The sequence below is a fragment of the Mixophyes fleayi genome, chromosome 1, assembly GCF_038048845.1.
Source record: "Mixophyes fleayi isolate aMixFle1 chromosome 1, aMixFle1.hap1, whole genome shotgun sequence".
NCBI classification, from domain to species: domain Eukaryota; kingdom Metazoa; phylum Chordata; class Amphibia; order Anura; family Limnodynastidae; genus Mixophyes; species Mixophyes fleayi.
The window spans coordinates 214,754,603-214,773,221 of record NC_134402.1 but is presented as its reverse complement, the minus strand read 5'-3'; the positions used below and the strand labels follow the sequence as shown (position 1 = coordinate 214,773,221).

The 18,619-nt window shown below is 41.6% G+C and overlaps 1 protein-coding gene and 1 long non-coding RNA gene across 5 annotated transcripts in view; both read right to left on the bottom strand.

Annotated features, from left to right (window-relative positions):
• LOC142149693 (uncharacterized) overlaps positions 1-18,619 on the bottom strand; it is a 152,415-nt gene that overhangs the window by 98,706 nt on the left and 35,090 nt on the right. The window lies entirely within an intron of this gene.
• LOC142149669 (uncharacterized) lies at positions 2,539-14,360 on the bottom strand. 3 transcript variants are annotated; one of them, XM_075204992.1, is made up of 3 exons: positions 14,222-14,360; positions 13,409-13,511; positions 2,539-3,906 (listed from the first exon to the last, which is right to left on the bottom strand). In XM_075204992.1, exons 2-3 carry the CDS (start codon positions 13,458-13,460, stop codon positions 3,026-3,028), a joined length of 933 nt encoding a protein of 310 aa, XP_075061093.1. In that variant the 5' UTR covers positions 13,461-13,511; positions 14,222-14,360; the 3' UTR covers positions 2,539-3,025. The 3 variants fall into 3 exon arrangements, with proteins under 3 accessions (XP_075061093.1, XP_075061085.1, XP_075061099.1); XM_075204984.1 differs by having other exon boundaries at positions 14,144-14,232; XM_075204998.1 differs by lacking the exon at positions 14,222-14,360 and adding an exon at positions 14,173-14,203.

Here is an 18,619-nt window from a genome sequence, read left to right as displayed (position 1 = left end):
AGTCATTACTATATTGTGCATGTCATTGTGGATCAAGTTCAAGGTGCCCGTGTATCCTCTGTATTGCAGTCTCTCCCCGTGCTCCTCCTCACATATATAATCAGTGGTACAACTTGCTAGAGGCAGACCACTGATTCCTGTTTCCAGTGTCACCTGTTCCAGTGTCCTCTCACATAGCAGTGGTACAACTTGCTAACGCAGACCACTGACTTCCCGGATACCTTCACCTGGATCCCATTCCTTCACCCAGACAGCGGTACAACTTGCTAAACGCAGACCGCTGACTCTCATCACCTTCTCGTTTCTGTTGGACATTCCTCCTCACTATAGCAGTGGTACAACTTGCTACCGCAGACCACTGACTACCCTCACGTGTCCTTTGTCCATTCAGTTCCTCGTGTATTACTACATATATATTACCAGTGCTGCTAGTCATAGACTTTCCCGAGCATCTCTATCATCTGCTGTCTCCTGTTCCGTGATCACCCCGCTACCAGAGTACCATATTACCACCTATACTGCTCTGGTAAGCTTATCACCTGGTGATCCCTGGGTAAAGACTCCTAGTGCCCGTGACAGCCTGTTTATGTTTATTACCTTGAATTACTGCCTTGCTTTCTCTGTTCCTGTGGATATTCTTGTTTAGCCAGTTCCTACTTCTTTGTAAAGCATTAACCACTCGCCTGTATCTTCTCTTAATCGTAACTGGATATGTGTATTATTTCTACTAATCTGCAATACCTGGATATGTTTATTCACTGACCTGGGGGTAAATGTATGAACCTCCGGATTCTTCAACTCCGGCGAGTTCAGCGTCTTCAGCGCTTAAATTTAAAGCGGCGCTGTTACAAGGCAGTGCTGCTTTAAATTTAAGCGCTGAAGACGCTGGTCTGTGTTCACATTGCTTCACCTGGACTGTATTTTCTCTGCAATAAACAGTTTAATGTTTTCATCATATGTCTGGCTCCATGGCTGTAATTGCAAAGACCTAGGGCCTGATTCATTAAGGATCTTAAATGAAGAGGATCCTTATTTCAGTCTCCTGGACAAAACCATGCTACATTGCAAGGGGTGCAAATGAGTGTTCTGTTTTGCACATAAGTTAAATACTGACTGTTTTTTCATGTAACACATACATATCAACTTTAAATTTCAGTGTACAAATAAGCTATCAATTATATGTGAAAATACTGACTTTTTTGTCATGTAGCACACAAATACTTCACATACTTATGTGGCTGGATCACTTATAAATAACTTATGGTATAAATTTATTTATTTAAAGGAAATAATGCAGGGCGCTTATTTATATAATTGCAAATGTACTTATTTTTTATATTGTGTTTATCTTGGTATAGAAAAAGTCTTTATTTCTGAGACCAGGGGAGGAAATTCATTTTTTGTTTTAACCTTTCTAGAGGAAACCCGAATTAGGCATATGTGGGGAGGGAGTCTGTTTTTTTTATGTGAAGTGTCAAGTGCCTGCTCTGGCCTGAAGGCACGGCAGGGAGTCGTTACCTGTATCTTGGTTAAAGTGAAAGGAAATCTCTGATGAATGTGATTTAGGATATCACAGATTACTGCAAAATTTGGTAAGTATAAAATGCATTTAAAATCCATGTTTAAAGAACATTTCACATCCTGATGTTAATCTTTGAATGAAACATTGCAGTCTGCGCAGAGCCATCTGATCAGGAGGCTGGCTTACCCCCTGCCAAGACTAGTATCTAAAACTGTATAAAAAGAGAGCCCTTGTACACTGAAATGTATCATTATTGTTTTCTTCTGACCTCTTGATCACTAGTACCTTCAACCAGTGTGAACGGTCCTTGTTAGGACTACTGGAGCTAAATAAACATCACTTGCTTGACTTCTTCCATGCTGAAATTCCAGTGACCTACAGATTAGACCCAACTCTAATCTCTTCCTGGCTGTTCTGAGGTTTGGACCCAGCTTTTCGGTACAACCGCTCTGCCCGCTACCCAGCAGCTCTGGCCAGTGTGATAGGCCAGGAGGGATCCATCCACACCTACCCTGATCCATAGGAAGGGGTCAGGGGTACCAGCCCAGTTACACCAGCAACGGGGTACACTAGCAGCGACAGTTACCCAGAAGGTACGCGGTTCTGGATGCCATTGAGGAGTCCAGTGGTGGTAGCAGCTTAAGCCCCTCCTACTGTGGTTAGAGGGCGCATTTGGGATAAAGAAAGGGAACGGTGGCAAAGTAAGCCCAGTCGGTTCCCAGCAGCAAAAAACAGGGTGACATAGGCAGTCCATCCTGTCACACTTTATTTTTACACTGAAATGTAAAGTTGATCTAGGACATTTCCTACCCCAACTATAAATGTCCCCACATTTTAAATTTACCTCCCCCTCCAATGCAATATGGTTTTGCCAAGGAGCAAAGTTACTCCTTTTTTTGCTTTGCTCTCCTTAAGGGACTCAGGCCCTTAGTCCCCAGCAATAGGATGAAGTTTAGCAGATTGTACTATTCTCTCCAAGAACTAGGGAGGCTAGTTGCCAATAAAATCTATAGACAATAGGATATTTATTTTATTGACGGCTAGAAGATTGTAGTATTCTCTCCAAGCACTAGGGAGGCTAGTTGGCAATAAATTCTATAGACTGTGGGATATTTATTTTATTGCACTTTACTCAAACACCACCAGGAGGGAGGCGTGTTGTTTTCCCAAACTTCAAGCCTCACACAAAGCCAGGGCTTTGAGCAATTACCTGATTGTTCATTTTTGTCAAAAGGATTTAATTTAATTTTAACACCATTCTTAAAAAGAGGACAACCTAATCTTTCTTTATATAACTGACTAAAACAATTCAGAGAATGGACGTTTGTCATTTTATGTTTTTGGTAAACCATTTAACAGCAAATAAATAAAAACAAAATACAACTTATTTAAATTCATATGCTGAAAGGAACAGGAGGAAGTAGCAGGTAGTTCATTCCACATTTTTGCATTATATCCTATTCTGTTCCTAAACTGAATCAAAGTTTAAAGCCATGATATATACTATAACTTAGAAGGGTCTGTTGCTTTTTCAGTTTTCTGATGTTTAAGCAGAGATGAATAGTCAAGGAAGCTCCTCCCACATTTAGAGCATATATATAGCTTCTTTGCATCATGGGTTCTCTTGTGCTTTGCAAGAGAAGAGCTATCAGTAAAACCTTTTCCACATTCAATACACACATAGGGTCTCTCTCCGGTGTGTGTCCTCTGATGAACAATAAGATTAGAGCGATCTGAAAATCCTTTCCCACATGTTGTGCAGGAATACGGTTTTTCACCTGTGTGAACTCTCACATGCCTAACAAGAGCAGAATAGTCAGTAAAACTTTTTCCACATTCAGTGCATGAAAATGGACGCTCTCCGGTATGGGTTCTTTGGTGTGTTACCAGATTAGACGTTTGGTTGAAGCTTTTCCCGCAATCTGTGCAGATATATGGTTTTGCTCCTGTATGAACTCTTTTATGTCTAACTAGATGTGAACTATGAGTAAAACTTTTCTCACATATACTACATGAGTATGGTTTCTCACCAGTGTGTATGATCTGATGCATTACAAGGTTAGAGCTACGAGCAAAAGCTTTTCCACAAGTACTACAATTGAAATGTTTGTCTCCTTGATTAGCTCTCTTTCGCATCACTAGATGTGAACCATAAGCAAAACGTTCTGATTTAGTGCATGTATAGGGCATTGGAGTGGATTCATCAAGCTTGTGTTTTTCATTAGGAGTAGATGATTTCTCCATTTGTTCTTCTGAACTGCAGCTGTTTGTGAACTTTCTTAAAATATTGGACTCCTCAGGAGTGCCTGGACCTATATCAGTGGTGAAATTGGAAGGCTCATCTTCAAGGTTGCAATCGGTCACAATATCTTCTATTTCCCAGTCTATTGGAAAATGGAAAGTGTTAATATTAAAGGATATTATTGAGCACAACGTTTACTATAGTAGTTTTAACTTGTTAGGCAGAAGGAATGTTTTGTGGTTCAATAATTCGACCCTGCTTACTGCTACTGAGCTGGCTCAGTACAATATTGCAAACTATTTATATGTCATCGCCAAATGAAGGCTGTCACAAATGTACTAAATATCATAATATACTAAAGAGGCATAAATCACATTAAATATACTAAACCAACAGATAATAATAAATAATAATAATAATAATAATAATAATAATAATATAAGAGGATGCACTTTTTCTCACATTAACAGTAGAATGTATATTATACAGTACAGCAGCCCATCAAACACTCTCACTCTCAACAGTGTGTTTGGATGCACTGTGAAAATACTGTTTAACTTGACAGTTGCCATGCAATTAGTAGGAAAAAAGTATGTTAATACAAATATATCATGGGGAAGCAATTTTTACAATCCAACTAGATTTGTATAATTTGTATAAAATTGTATAATTTGTCAGGGCTACCTCTATGGTGCTTAAAAGTGTGCTGGAATCTTTTGGAGCCAGTAAGCTATTTGCTTTCATTATCTAAACTACACTTCAAAGATGACAACTACAATCTGTTTAGTTGCTATGTTACAGTAAATGTGTGCAGTATCTTATATTTGTTGTGGTGATGGGTAATCACACACACACACACACACTCGGGTTTGCTTGTTTGGAAACAGTTAGTCTACGAAATGGCTGTTAGAGTTTTAACTAGAGTAATAACAGTCTTTCAATTTGGCAGTTGAATGATTGCTCTCAATTTGTTTGTACTTCACCTAATTAGAACATTAAATCTTTATAATAAACTTGCGGCTAGTTTGCGAGTCAAGCTATCCTTTTCAGCACAAGCTAATTGTTGTACTTTACTGTTATATGCTAAAACTGTTGCAATATCTGTATTGTTTGCTACTCTTTACATTCCCTATATTATTATATCTCTTTTGAATCTATGAACTGAGAATGCTTGAATAACTGTCTAAGAAATTGTATAGTGAAATGTAGTTTGATATTGTTTATATAAAATATAATATAGACAAATACCTGTAATTACCAATAATGAACAAAAAAGTCTGAATGCAATGGAATTTTAAATAATGAAATATCTACTTACTAAAAAGTATTGTGCTCTGCACCAAATTGGAGTGCTATAGGGTGTGACCACACTGTGTAAAAAATTACATTTATCCTCTGCACTCACCAAAAGACATTATTAATGCTATTCTAGCTATGTCAAGCTGTACTCTGTATTAAAAATGGAGAATGTTAGCTCCACATTTTGCAATACATGTTTAGCTGACCGACTCATGCCAAAGTCTTCCCCTTCTGGCCAGACCTATAGTAAATATAAACATGAATTTAATCTGAAATTACAACAAACAGTATGGGTTAACTGGCACAAACAATTATATTCTGCCATCTACACGCGGGATCTCATCCACATAAAATGCTATTACAATAGTTGAAACAAAAAAAAAAAAAAAAAGAAGTGATGGCTCATGATATACAAGAAGGGTTTTGTCACAAAACCGAATTTTGAAAAAAAAAACCATTAATTAAAGTAAGACTCAACCCAGTTGAAAAAAGCATATCAATGATCATGTTAAATTCAGATTGAATTGGAATATATATATATATATATATATATATATATATATATATATATATATTTAGTGTAGTAGCCAGAAGGGGAAGACTTTAACTTAAACTGGACACCCGAACAATCCCTGTTTTTAATACAGAGTACAGTTTCAAGTAGCTAGAATAGCATTATAATGTCTATAATGAGTAGAGATGGGCGGGCTCGTTTCCCCGAGAACCGAACCCACCCGAACTTTGGGTATCCGAGTACCGAGAAGAGCCGAGTAGGCTCGATACTCTCCCGCCCGTTCGGAATCCAAATAGAGGCCGAAAGTCATTGTGACGTCGTCGGATCTCGGTTCTCGCGATACTTGAAGATTATAAATACCTGCCTCCACAGCAATCCATCGCCATTTGACAGAGGGAGAAAGCAGGGTGTAGTCACAGGCTGATTAGAGCAGGGACAGAGAATACAATATTCTGAATCCAATTGTGCTAACAAAAATCGCTAGAGAAGAGAGGAGGATAGAGGAGTTGGTTTTTTTTGTCAATATTTGGCACTCAAAGTGCTTTTTGGGTGTCCCCCATTATTTTGCCTAAATATTTCTGGCTGTCAAAATTACTATCTGTCAGCAGTATCTTACCAAATAATTTTTAGAACTCCACAGAGCTTTTGGGGTGTCCCCCATAATTGTGCACAAATATTTCTGGCTGTCAAAATTACTATCTGTCAGCAGTATCTTACCAAATAATTTTTAGCACTCCACAGTGCTTTTAGGGTGTCCCCCTTAATTGTGCATAAATATTTCTGGCTGTCAAAATTACTATCTGTCAGCAGTATCTTACCAAATAATTTTTAGCACTCCACAGTGCTTTTGGGGTGTCCCCCATAATTGTGCATAAATATTTCTGGCTGTCAAAATTAATATCTGTCAGCAGTATCTACCAAATAATTTTTAGAACTCCACAGAGCTTTTGGGGTGTCCCCCATAATTGTGCACAAATATTTCTGGCTGTCAAAATTACTATCTGTCAGCAGTATCTTACCAAATAATTTTTAGCACTCCACAGTGCTTTTAGGGTGTCCCCCTTAATTGTGCATAAATATTTCTGGCTGTCAAAATTACTATCTGTCAGCAGTATCTTACCAAATAATTTTTAGCACTCCACAGTGCTTTTGGGGTGTCCCCCATAATTGTGCATAAATATTTCTGGCTGTCAAAATTAATATCTGTCAGCAGTATCTACCAAATAATTTTTAGCACTCCCCAGTGCTTTTGGGGTGTCCCCCATAATTGTGCATAAATATTTCTGGCTGTCAAAATTACTATCTGTCAGCAGTATCTTACCAAATAATTTTTAGCACTCCACAGTGCTTTTGGGGTGTCCCCCATAATTGTGCATAAATATTTCTGGCTGTCAAAATTACTATCTGTCAGCAGTATCTTATCAAATAATTTTTAGCACTACAAGTGCTTTGGGCTGAGAATGGATTCAAAGCAGTCCACATATGAGCAGAATGAGCAACCAGGTTCTGTCACCAGTCCTGATGTTAGTGTTCCCAGAACGTCATCTGGGCAAGGCGATGTCAAACTACACTGTGTTTCGAAATCAGTCCAAAAAACCAAAACAAAATATTTGTTTTACTGTGTTGGAAGCGGAAAAGAAGTGTTACTCAGCAAAAGTTAAGTGCCGATAAAAAAAAATTGCCAACATGCCATTCTACACACGCAGTGGCAAAGAGAGAATGAGGCCTTCACCTTTGGCTATTAGTGGCAGATCCCAAAAAGTTACCGAGCCTACAATTGGTGCACAACTACTGTTACGCGTCAAAGCCGAGCTGCAAGATAACAGTAAGGCATTAGAGGATAATGTTTGTGTCACGGGCACTAGGAGTTTCTACCCAGGATTCACCAGGTGTGATTATGCTTACCAGAGGGGCGGAGTTTATCACAGCGATCCTCTGGGCAGTATGGTGAATGGTTGGAACAGTACAACAACTTAGGATAAGGAATGTCAATGGAGAGTCAGCGACTTGCAGCTATGCAGTAGGAGAGTCAGCGACTTGCAGCTATGCGGCAGGAGAGTCAGCGACTTGCAGCTATGCAGCAGGAGAGTCAGCGACTTGCAACTATAATGCGGAAGTAGGTATAACAACTGATGTGCAGTGAAGACTCGTGCCAGTGCAGGAGGGTAGCGGGGAGAGTCAGTGGTCTGCGGATAGCAAGTTGTACCACTGCTGTGATGGGAAGAGTTGTCCAGGTGCAGGTAGGTAGCGGGAGCGTCAGTGGTCTGCGGATAGCAAGTTGTACCACTGCGGTGATGGGAAGACTTGTCCAGGTGCAGGTAGGTAGCGGGAGCGTCAGTGGTCTGCGGATAGCAAGTTGTACCACTGCGGTGAGGGGAAGACTTGTCCAGGTGCAGGTAGGTGGCGGAATAGCGGGTAGTCTGTAACGGCAAGTATACCACTGATGAGCAAGGGAGACTTGTCCAAATGCAGGCAAGCAGCTGAATAGCGAATAGTCTGTGGCGGGTACGTTACCACTGATGAGCAGAGCAGGCTTGTCCAGGTGCAGGTTTGCAGCGGAATGGCAAGCAGTCTATAGCGGGTACGTTTACCACAGAAGAGCAGATAAGGCTTGTCCAGGTGTAGGCATGCAGCGGAGTAGAGGTAGTCTGTAGCGGGGAAGTTTACCACGGATGAGCAGAGAGGACTTGTCCACAGCAAAACCGATCACACGAGCAGAACACAGGAAACACCTAGGAGTCTCAAGGGAATGAGAACCAAGAACAGGAAACGATACTAAGGACACAGGTGCCTTAAATAGTGAGTGGTGATTGATTCACCAATAGGATTAAAAGCAAGGTTTTAAGTTCAAGAGTCCTGCACATGCGCAATCCAGTCAAGATGGCGGACGGCCACGGCTTAGGACAGGCGCCGGCAGGAATGAGAGAGAGCCACGTACCAGACCAGAGGCACTAACTGTCCGGTGAGTGACAGTTTGCTCTGATTCACAAATGACACCAATCTCTGTGGAGAGTCCATCCAACAGTGGGATGTCTAATCGTGAGCATTCTGCTGATGTGTGCCTTAATAGCCCGAGTGTAGCCGGTGATACACAAATTGAGGATGCCACTTTGGAATTAGAAGAGGATGAGGGGGAGATTTGTGTAGGCGACGAGGGCGCTAATGAGGATGTTGATGAGGATGAGGTTGTTTGTGTAAGTCCTGCACCAGTGGCAGCAGTTCTGGCACGTGACAAGAAAAAGGCCATTGTCATGCCTGGGCATAAAACCAAAAAATCCACTTCTTATGTGTGGAATTATTTCTACCCAAATCCAGACAACAATTGTATAGCCATTTGTAGTGTATGTCAAGCCACAGTCAGTCGAGGGAGGGACCTTAACCATCTTGGAACCTCGTCTATGTTACGTCAATTAACGAGAGGTCATGGCAAAGTGTTGGGAAAAGCTGAAAGTTCTTCCCAAAAAAGTACAAGCACTCCATCATCAGCTAAGACCCTCCGCTCACCGACATCCCGACGGCTACAAAATACACCCACCACACCATCCTCATCAATATCCTCAGTAGCGCTCGGAGTTAGCCCGGCATCCCACTTATTAAGGTTGGATGACTCCTGCACTATTATTGATTCCTCTGAAGAAAGCGTTAGTCCCACTGCTGTTGCTGCTGCTGCTGGGGGTGAATCGTCAGCCCAGAGGCAGGTCAAGAAAAAGTGCAGTCCTACATTTCAGCAATTAACTGTGAAACAATCAATTGCTAGAGGAAGCAAATATGACAGCAGTCACCAGACGCCATGGCTGCAATGTTAGATCTGCGTCCAATCTCCACAATAAACGCAGCTGGTTTTTCACAGTTAATTGAGGTTTTGTGTCCGCGTTACAGAATTCCATCGCGACACCATTTCTCCCGTAAAGCAATTCCACAACTATACCAAAAAGTGCGTAAAAATGTAGAGATTGCGCTGAAAAATACCATTCTGCCCACTGTCCACTTAACCACAGATATGTGGACAAGTGGAAGTGGCCAAACCAAAGACTATATGACTGTGACAGCCCACTGGGTTGGTCATTCACCTTCACCAGCAGGAACAGCAGCAGCATGTACACCACTACGTAACATTTGTCACAGGCAGGCCACTCTTTGTATCACCGGCTTCACTAACAGGCATACAGCTGACAATTTGTTACGCAAACTGAGATATGTGATTGATGCATGGCTTATACCACTTGGACTCTCCCCAGGGTATGTCATTTCTGATAACGCCAACAAAATAGTGCGAGCATTACAGCTGGGTGATTTCCAACACATTCCCTGTTTTGCTCACACCATCAACTTGGTGGTGCAGAGCTTCCTACGAAATAACCATGAGGTGCAGGAGATGCTTTCGGTGGCCCGTAAAATTTCAGGCCATTTCAGGCATTCAGCCACAGCATGTAGGAGATTACAGCAGCTCCAAGAGCAGTTTAACTTGCCCTGCCACCAACTTAAGCAAGAGGTGGTAACTAGGTGGAATTCCACCCTGTAAATGCTTCAGAGGATGGAGGAACAGCGCAAAGCCATCCAAGCATATTGCACAAGCCATGATATTGGGAAAGGAGGGGGGATGTATTTCTCTCTTGCACAGTGGAGAATCCTTTCAGTGCTGTGCAAGGTGCTGAAACCATTTGAAGTTGTGACGTGTGAGGTGAGTGCAGACTCTGCTAGTTTGAGCCAAGTCATTCCTTTAATTAGACTATTGGAAAAGCAGCTTGAGAAAATGAAGGAGGAGCTGAAAGCAAGCAATTGAGCAAAGTATGTTGGCCTTGTCGATCAAGTACTTCATTCGCTTCACAATGATCCTCGAGTTGTTAAGATCTTGAACTCGGATCAGTACGTTTTGGCCACTGTGCTTGATCCAAGGTTTAAGACCTACATTGAGTCTTTACTTGTAAATGAACGAGATGTGAACTTTTGCAAGGAGCTATTGCTCAGCAAGTTGTCCGCTGAACTGGGCCTCGGCTTGACGACGTGTCCTCCTTCACTTTCTCAAGCTGCTGCTGCTTGTAAAAAATTACATTTCCCAAAAAGAAGCAGGGAAGACGCAGGGGGCAGACCAGAATAATTTAACATCTGGGCTAGTTTGAAGGATTTTTCAAAAAAATGTGTCACTTTGCCCATAACTCCATCCAATACGAGTATAAACTTGCAAAGGATGGTGGAGGATTACTTTCAAGAGGTAGTTGATATGGAAATGTCAGACAGTCCCTTTCCTTACTGGGAAGAAAAGCAGGCCATTTGGAAACCCATGTACAAACTTGCTTTGCAATTCTTAAGCTGCCCACCCTCCAGTGTGTACTCTGAACGAGTGTTCAGCCCAGCAGGGAACTTAGTCAGTGATCGCCGTAGAAGGTTACTTCCAGAAAATGTGGAGAAAATGAGGTTTATAAAAATGAACTACATCTTCCACGAGGAAGGCCTTCACCATCCAAGACATCCAAGCACTGACTGTTCTCTAATGGCGGATTCAAGCGACGATGAATTGATAGTCTGTGATGATGACTTACACACTGATGAGGGTGAGGATGAAGCTGAAGATGATGATGATAACATCTTTTTAAAACTTTCTATGTAAATGTAGGGTGCAATCTACCCCCAAAGAGGAAAGGGACTTGTGGCATTTCCATATCAGATAAAAGGAGACCAAAGGATGGATTTCAGTTTTCACCATTATTTAAAATATACATTAATCATGAATGTGTTGTAAAGTACTGTATCTCTCTATTCAAATTAATGTTTAATTAGAAGTAACAAACCCAGACAGAAGGCATGCCTGTGGATCATTTGACTCACTGTTATTTTGAATAAGTGCATTTTTATGAATCACTTTGTTTTAGGGTTGGTGCTTGTCTCTGTACAGAAGGTTCTTTTCTTTTAGTACTATAGGATGTATTTCTGTTTTGCTGTTATTTATTTTTTAAACTTGATTGCCTTGTAGATCGTGTATTTATTAATTGTCTTACTTTCTATATTGGTATGTTTTGATTGATTGTAATTTGTGTTTGGATTTTTTTAATAACATATTTTTATACAGTTATTTGTGTGTCTTCTTTGTTTACCTAATATTTTCTACAACTATGCAACTATGACCTTAACCATCAGGTTAATTGCATAATTATTTTCAGTATGAACTGAAATTAACACAATATGTGTAAATCTTTTTTTCTCAAATCAAAGTTATATATGAACAGTTTAGACATTGTTATATATTTGGATTGATTAGCATGTTATTTATGTGGTACTGAATTGATTAATAATTAATTTATGGTATAATACAGTTAAGCATAATTAATTAGAAAAATACAGGAGCGCTGTTTTGCTTTTCAATCTTTACTTGAAATTCCAGATAAACCCTTTATATTGATGCAAGGATACATATTTAAAAAGTCACTAGCATAAGCAGTGCGTAACATATATTAATAAAACAATTAAAGCATCATGCTGAGCTGAAGTTACACACGTTTGCATAGCATAAATTGCGCAAATTAGCACTGCGCCTGCTCACAAAGAGGACACAGATATATGTGCAAATACAGTTGTTTGCATCTAATCCTTGAGCCTCCCTGCACCTGGAGAGGCTGAACAGCGTGCGTTCCCGCAAATACGGTCAAATGCAGGCCTGTAGGAACATGCAGATATGCCTGTCAGTAGGTTTTTCTGTTGAGGGTGTCTGAGGGCTGGTGCAAACATCCATGCTGATGATGATGATCATCATCATCACCACGGATGTTTGTAGCGTTAAAAAAAGAAAAAAGAGACAATTTAAAACAAAGCAGCATCAGCTCCCCTTCCCCACATCTCCAAATTTTTATCAAAACCAGCACTCACAGCCTAGGCTGGTAGGGACAAACAAGAGGGGGTTTCCATGAAAAAAACACTAATAGTACTAGGCTATGACAAGCTCGGCTGGTGACACTATATCAGGTAAACCTGCAGTAGGGGAGCCCCCAACATAAAGTCAACAAGCCTTAAACCTGTTCACCATTGGGCTGAATCCATTAGGGGAATCAGGCCCGTGCCCCTCTCTCCCGTCCAGAAGTAAACAGATAGCACTTGGGCTCTTCCCAAACATATCTTGGGAGGTGGTTGTGGGAAATTAAGCCCTGGCATGCCTAAAGTGTTTGAGTATGGTCCGGGCTGGATTAAGACAATGTAGGCCCCTGGGCTAGGGGTACTGTGAGGCCCCCATTTGTCAAGCGACGTATGCCCAATCCGATATTACTGGGGGCCACTCAGTAATATCTAATTGGGTATACGTCACTTGACAATTGTTTATTTTAATATACCTACTCTGTATATTCAAAAAGCAAAAAAGATATCTTTGGATTAATTTACCTGTTTGTTTTTTCAAAACGGTTTACCAAGCAGGAAGAAAGAGGAGAGTTCCCACAAGCATTTAGGTGAGAACTTTCTACACAATGTGTTATGTGTTTATTTTCCTTTTTTTTTTTTTTTTTTTTTTTTTTTACAAGTGCACTACGGGTCTCAGCAGGCCCTAGATACCAGGCAGTTCAGATCTAACAAATGAAGGATTAGTAATTATGGGTTTTAGTTTTCCTATTTGTTTTCAGGTAAGTATAGCGGGCATTACAGCCTGATCAGTCAGAGCTCAGAGAACCAGCAAGAGACAGGGTTCCTCTTGCTAGTGGGTAACAGTTCTCATGGAATCCATATACAACCTGGTCAGAAAAGGGAGAGGTATGTAATGTATAAAAGGGTAGGTGGTGGTGTGTGGTAGAGCAGAATGAAAACAAATTTTCAGTTTACTGATACTTCACATTTTCAACATATAATTTACCCAGTAACTGGAGGCTGTTTTTATCTTCTTTAATTTCATCCATACATTCCATTTTCTCTCACTGGAATGTTTTTTCATAGGAATATTCAAGGCTTTCAGTTATCTGAATATAAGCAGAGGTTTTAATAATGATTTTATATACCAATATTAGTTTGTGGTTCTGCCAATACAGATTTGTTTTAGTGAATACAGATTAGGATGCATTTATAATAAGTAAGTTGCAAAAATCCTTTTTCACATATTATTACTTTTGCACTGTAAAACACCTGCTTGAAAGGGTACACTTTGCCATGTTAGGTACTTTTTTAACATTCCAGAAATAAACTAATATGCAATAAATATGAATTACAATTATTACATTATAATAATTTTTAACCCTTTTTAAGTCAAAAAATAGAAATTCACAACTGGATAGTATTCAATTGTAATAGTTTAAGCATCATTTAGAATATTAGAAACAACATTAAAAAAAGAGATATCTTTGACATTACTCCAGGTCCTATTACACACCCTGATCTGATATCACAGATTAAGAACCATTGCTATTGTTCGTTGCTACAATCCATAGTTAGAGAGAATAGCAGTACTGTTGACAATACAGAGAAAACTCAATTTAGACTTTAATTTGTTTATATTGTAATTAAACATAATCATTAATCTTAACCTGTGTCCGAATAAATACCAATGTTATTATTTGTATTCGATAGTAGTATCATAATTTAATCAATTAGTTACCTCTAATGATGACTGTATATTATGCTTACTTAGATTTTCTACCGTCTCTATATTGGGTACTGCAGCAGATTATATTACCTTTCTAGAACGTGAAATGCCAGTTTGTGACATAACGATCATGTGACCGGGCCGAAGCGTTACATCACTGTACCATGTGACAGCACAATGAGGAGCAGGAGGAGGCGGCAGACTTGAATAGTGACAGAAGAAAAATGAATTTATTGTACATCTTCCGTGGATGTGAGCAAACTGCACCGGGAGGGAGACTTTGCCAAATCACGTTGTATTGGTATGCTAGAAGGTCATTCAGTAATCAGTATTGCCACAGCCGGGTGTATCGGCATAAGATTCGTGCACGGGTGGCGTTAAGTTTTGGGAAGTGATAGTTCTAGCAGGCAGCATTTGGGGTTTAACAAATGCAGCTGACGTTTTATTCTTCCTGCTGCTTTTAGTTTGTAGCAGGTGCTCGTGGAGGAATTTGTTGGTTGTAAAGATAAATTGTGTTTCTTAATGTGGATGTACATTTGCCCTGGGTTCTGCGATACCTACCTATTGCCAGGACGCGCTGTTCTTCACTTACACTTATTAACCTATTTACCACAATCCTACTAGTTTTAGATAATTGAGTCCCAAGCGAGCTCCCTGTTCACGTGAATGAGATGTACCACTTATCTTGTAAGAGGCACTCATTCCATTTTTAAATTAAATTACTGACTAAATTACATCCTTACTCCCAGTAAGGGGAATTCCATTGCCCAATCCTTATAAAGTTGATCCAAAGGCTAAGAGCCAGGGACAAAAACTATATGAGCCAGGAATTTTGTAAGTAAAAAAAAGTCCATTTGCAATCGCATGCATACACAATTAAAGCACACACATTACAATCTGATTGTATTAATCTAATCATTTTAACTGGATCATAAGTCAAATTACACATTAGCCATAAGAATTTTACGCTTTACACATTAGAATTTTCATCTAACAGCAGAAAGATACATTTCACCAATAAATCCTGTATTGAATCTGAATCATTCGATCCCAACATATGTGCTATGCCACTGGATTAAAGGTGCTGCCCGAACAAGGCTGCTGGGTACAAGATGCAGTTATTGTTTTCAGTGCTAAATAGCTTACCCGGCTAATCACTTTACAAAAGGGAATAAACTGGCATTTTATGACTGAGTGCAGCCAGTTGCAAGATTTGCAGAATGAGTAGTGCTGGATATGTAAAGCTTATAAAAGAGCTCCACACCCTACTGAAAATTGTCCAGTAAACCCCCTTACCCCAAAAAGCAAAATTGCTGGGTCCAACATATAGGGCCCCCCATGTTTCAGGAGATAGCCACTCCTTGGTATCTGAGCCATAAATATTCTTTTGCCACTGGTGGCAAGATCTTTTTTTTATGTCAGCTTTTCTTACAGTTTTGTTTCTCTGAGTGGCTGTGACATCCAGTAAACTTCTCTTTACATAGAAGTGTCAGAAGCTTTAACATTCAGGCAGGGCTGCCACCAGAAATTGCGGGGCCCAGTACAAATGTAACAGGCAGGGCCTCTATCTTCTCTCACCCCACCTTAATTTTTAAATTATTCTCTACCCAACATTTGCATTCCCCCCCATTCTCTACAGTCACCCCCCCATCCCCGGTCCCATCTAACCCCAGCAATAGTTTACTTACCTCTCTGCGTCTTCTTGCTGTCTCCTTTTGGCTCCTCTATATTGACAGCGCTGTGACGTTATTAATTAATCTGGGACTGGAGCAAATAGCAGCAGCTGTGGGGGCCCCCCCATCTTGGGAGCGGAAGCAGACATGTCTGCAAGGGGCCTGCTGCCGCATCCTTAATTACTTAATTAGAATTCTCTCACCACATCACTTCTCACATCTCAGACACAGCTGCTGCCTAGAAATAGCGCCTGCTGGCTCCCTTAATTCACTGTGGAGGTCCCTGCCCCTAATAAGTTTGTTTGAGTGCAAGGCTGGTGGGGCCCCTCTCTGTTGTTGGGCCCCATACTGCTGTACTCCCTGTACCCCCCTGATGGCAGCCCTGCATTCAGGTAGTGTCAGGGGAATGGCTGCTGTTGAAACAGCAAACCCTTTCTGTTCAGCTAGTTAAAGTGCAAAGGATATGGTTACTGCAAACAAAAAAAACATGTATTATACAACAAAAAAGGAAGGATGTAAAAGTAAAAAGACCAAGAAGAAGTACTAAACACAGAGGGCCTTATTGATTAAGGCAAGTTAAGCAAAAGTAAGTAAGTAAGGCAAAACCATGTTGCATTGGAGGGGGAGGCAAATTTAAAATGTTAAGGCAGATTTATATTAGGGGTAGAGCATGTCCTAGATCAACTTTAAATTTCAGTGTACAAATAAGCTATCAAGTATTTTTGTGCTACATGCAAAAACAGCCAGTATTTTCCTTATGTGCAACATGGTTTTGCCCAGAGTCACCACATTTCTCTCTAGCCCCTATAAGGGAGGATATGCCTACCTGTTGGCATCCCGCAGGAAGAAACAAATCCTTTTTCTGAAATAAAAATGCATAGGCTGGTGTTGGCGTAAATACCGGTCACAGTTTTATTTAAATATTAACAACAAATGCAGGGAAAGCAGTGCGCAAGGTTCTTTTTCCTTTTTCCAATTCCTCCACCTTTTGGAGTGCGTGTTCTGCTCACCATGTGGGCACCGCAAGCACGCCCCCTGGAATTGCTGGGGCGTGTACTGCCCAGCATTTGGGCACCGCAAGCACGCTCCCTGGACCCTACATCAGGTGCCCACACACCCTCTTTTCCCTTGGCACGCCCCCGTAGAGGCCCAACCGTTGAAGCTGGAGTCAGGCAGACGGCCACCTTTCCGGGGTGATTATGCACCGATGTGGCTCCCCCATAGCTATACCTTGCTCGCCGCTTGCCCCCGCCACACGAGGCCTTCGTGAACCCTTTATGAGGCCGAAGCCCACACCACCATGCTGTGACACCAACGGCCCAACACCTCCAATGCTTCCTGTATCGCGTTATTAAACAAGTCCAGCGCCTCTTATGAGCTCCGTCAATGCCGTTCCCTTCCTCACACATATATAGGACAGCCTTGGGATGATATATGACCATACCAATGTAACGCCACTCCAGCAGTCTTTCTGGGTGGACGCACGGGTACCATCTTCTCATTCACGCACAGCGGAAGCTGACACGCTGTTCCACTTTGCCAGCCTGACATAAGATTTGTAACTGTCTGACCTCCAGCCACCCAGCCTCTTGATATAATTGACAGATCGCCCCTCACTGCTGATCTTGCTGCGCCTATCCTAAATGAGTGTGTCCTGAATCTCGCTACATCCCAACCTAAGGCTTGCACGCATCTCTTAAAAAACAGCTGTGAACTAGAACCTTGTTAAAGAGGATGTGTCCCTGTGAACCCAAAAGACTTCCCCTCCCTCTGGCCTTGAGATCTTATTCGACTGGAGCCACAGGGCAAATCGCAGAATCCGCCTTGCGCCACTTCTGGACCCACCTCCCTTTTCCTAACCGGTCCGTCTTAGACCTGTGGATCTTACACAGCATCGCGTTAACGGACACTACCACATTCTTACGCAAAACTGACTGAAAGTCCCACTGTATGCCAAAATGAATACAGTGGTAAACAATGTTGTTTTCCGTTCTTTCCTGCATACTGTGAGTGATATCCCTACTAACTCCCTCAGCCTCTTTGCTGTCACTGGTTCCAGAGTCTCGATCCTGGCCCACCCGCTCATTATTGTATGCACTATGAATGCTTTGGTTATATCTGCTTCTCCCCTCAGCCTTAAGAAAAAAGTCAATCCCGGCTAGTATGCTGCTAACACTGGCCTTCGAAGCCCTGGCTGTGTGAAGCTCACCCAGGAATGCCAATAATATCTGTAGGGCTTTCTTAGCCTCTTATGATCTTCTAGCTATAAACAGCTGCCATCGATCCCAAACTGCACTATAGTTCTGTATGTCTTTTTTACCAAGGTCTTTGCCGCCAGCTCGCCTTGCCCGTGTTAGGAACTCCCAAGCCAGTACAATGAAACTCGGGGTCTGCCCTGAAGGCCCGGTGTTTGCTGGAGCCCCTAGTGGTGGGGACAGACTTGGCCGCGGGCCGACAGGGGGTCGGGTAACGTATACTGACTTAAGGAGAACCCAGGAGTGGAGTGATTGGCAGACAGTAGCGGCCAGGAAAACCAAGGTCAGAGGTCACAAGCACAGGTTCGAAATCCAGGGACAAGCGAAAGGTCAGGTGCACTAGCGGAGGAGCAGAATCCGGTTTTCAGGCAAATGGTCGGGGTCAGAAGCGTAGGTTCAGTGGTCCAGGAACAAGCAAAGGTCATACATGGGAGGTCAATCAAAAGGTAATAATAACCAAGCAGGGTGAGAACAAGCAGGCAGCAGAACTGAGGACAGGACGCTATAACCGGCAGTGAGGCTGCAAACCTCACTGCCTTAAATACCAGTATCAGCCAATC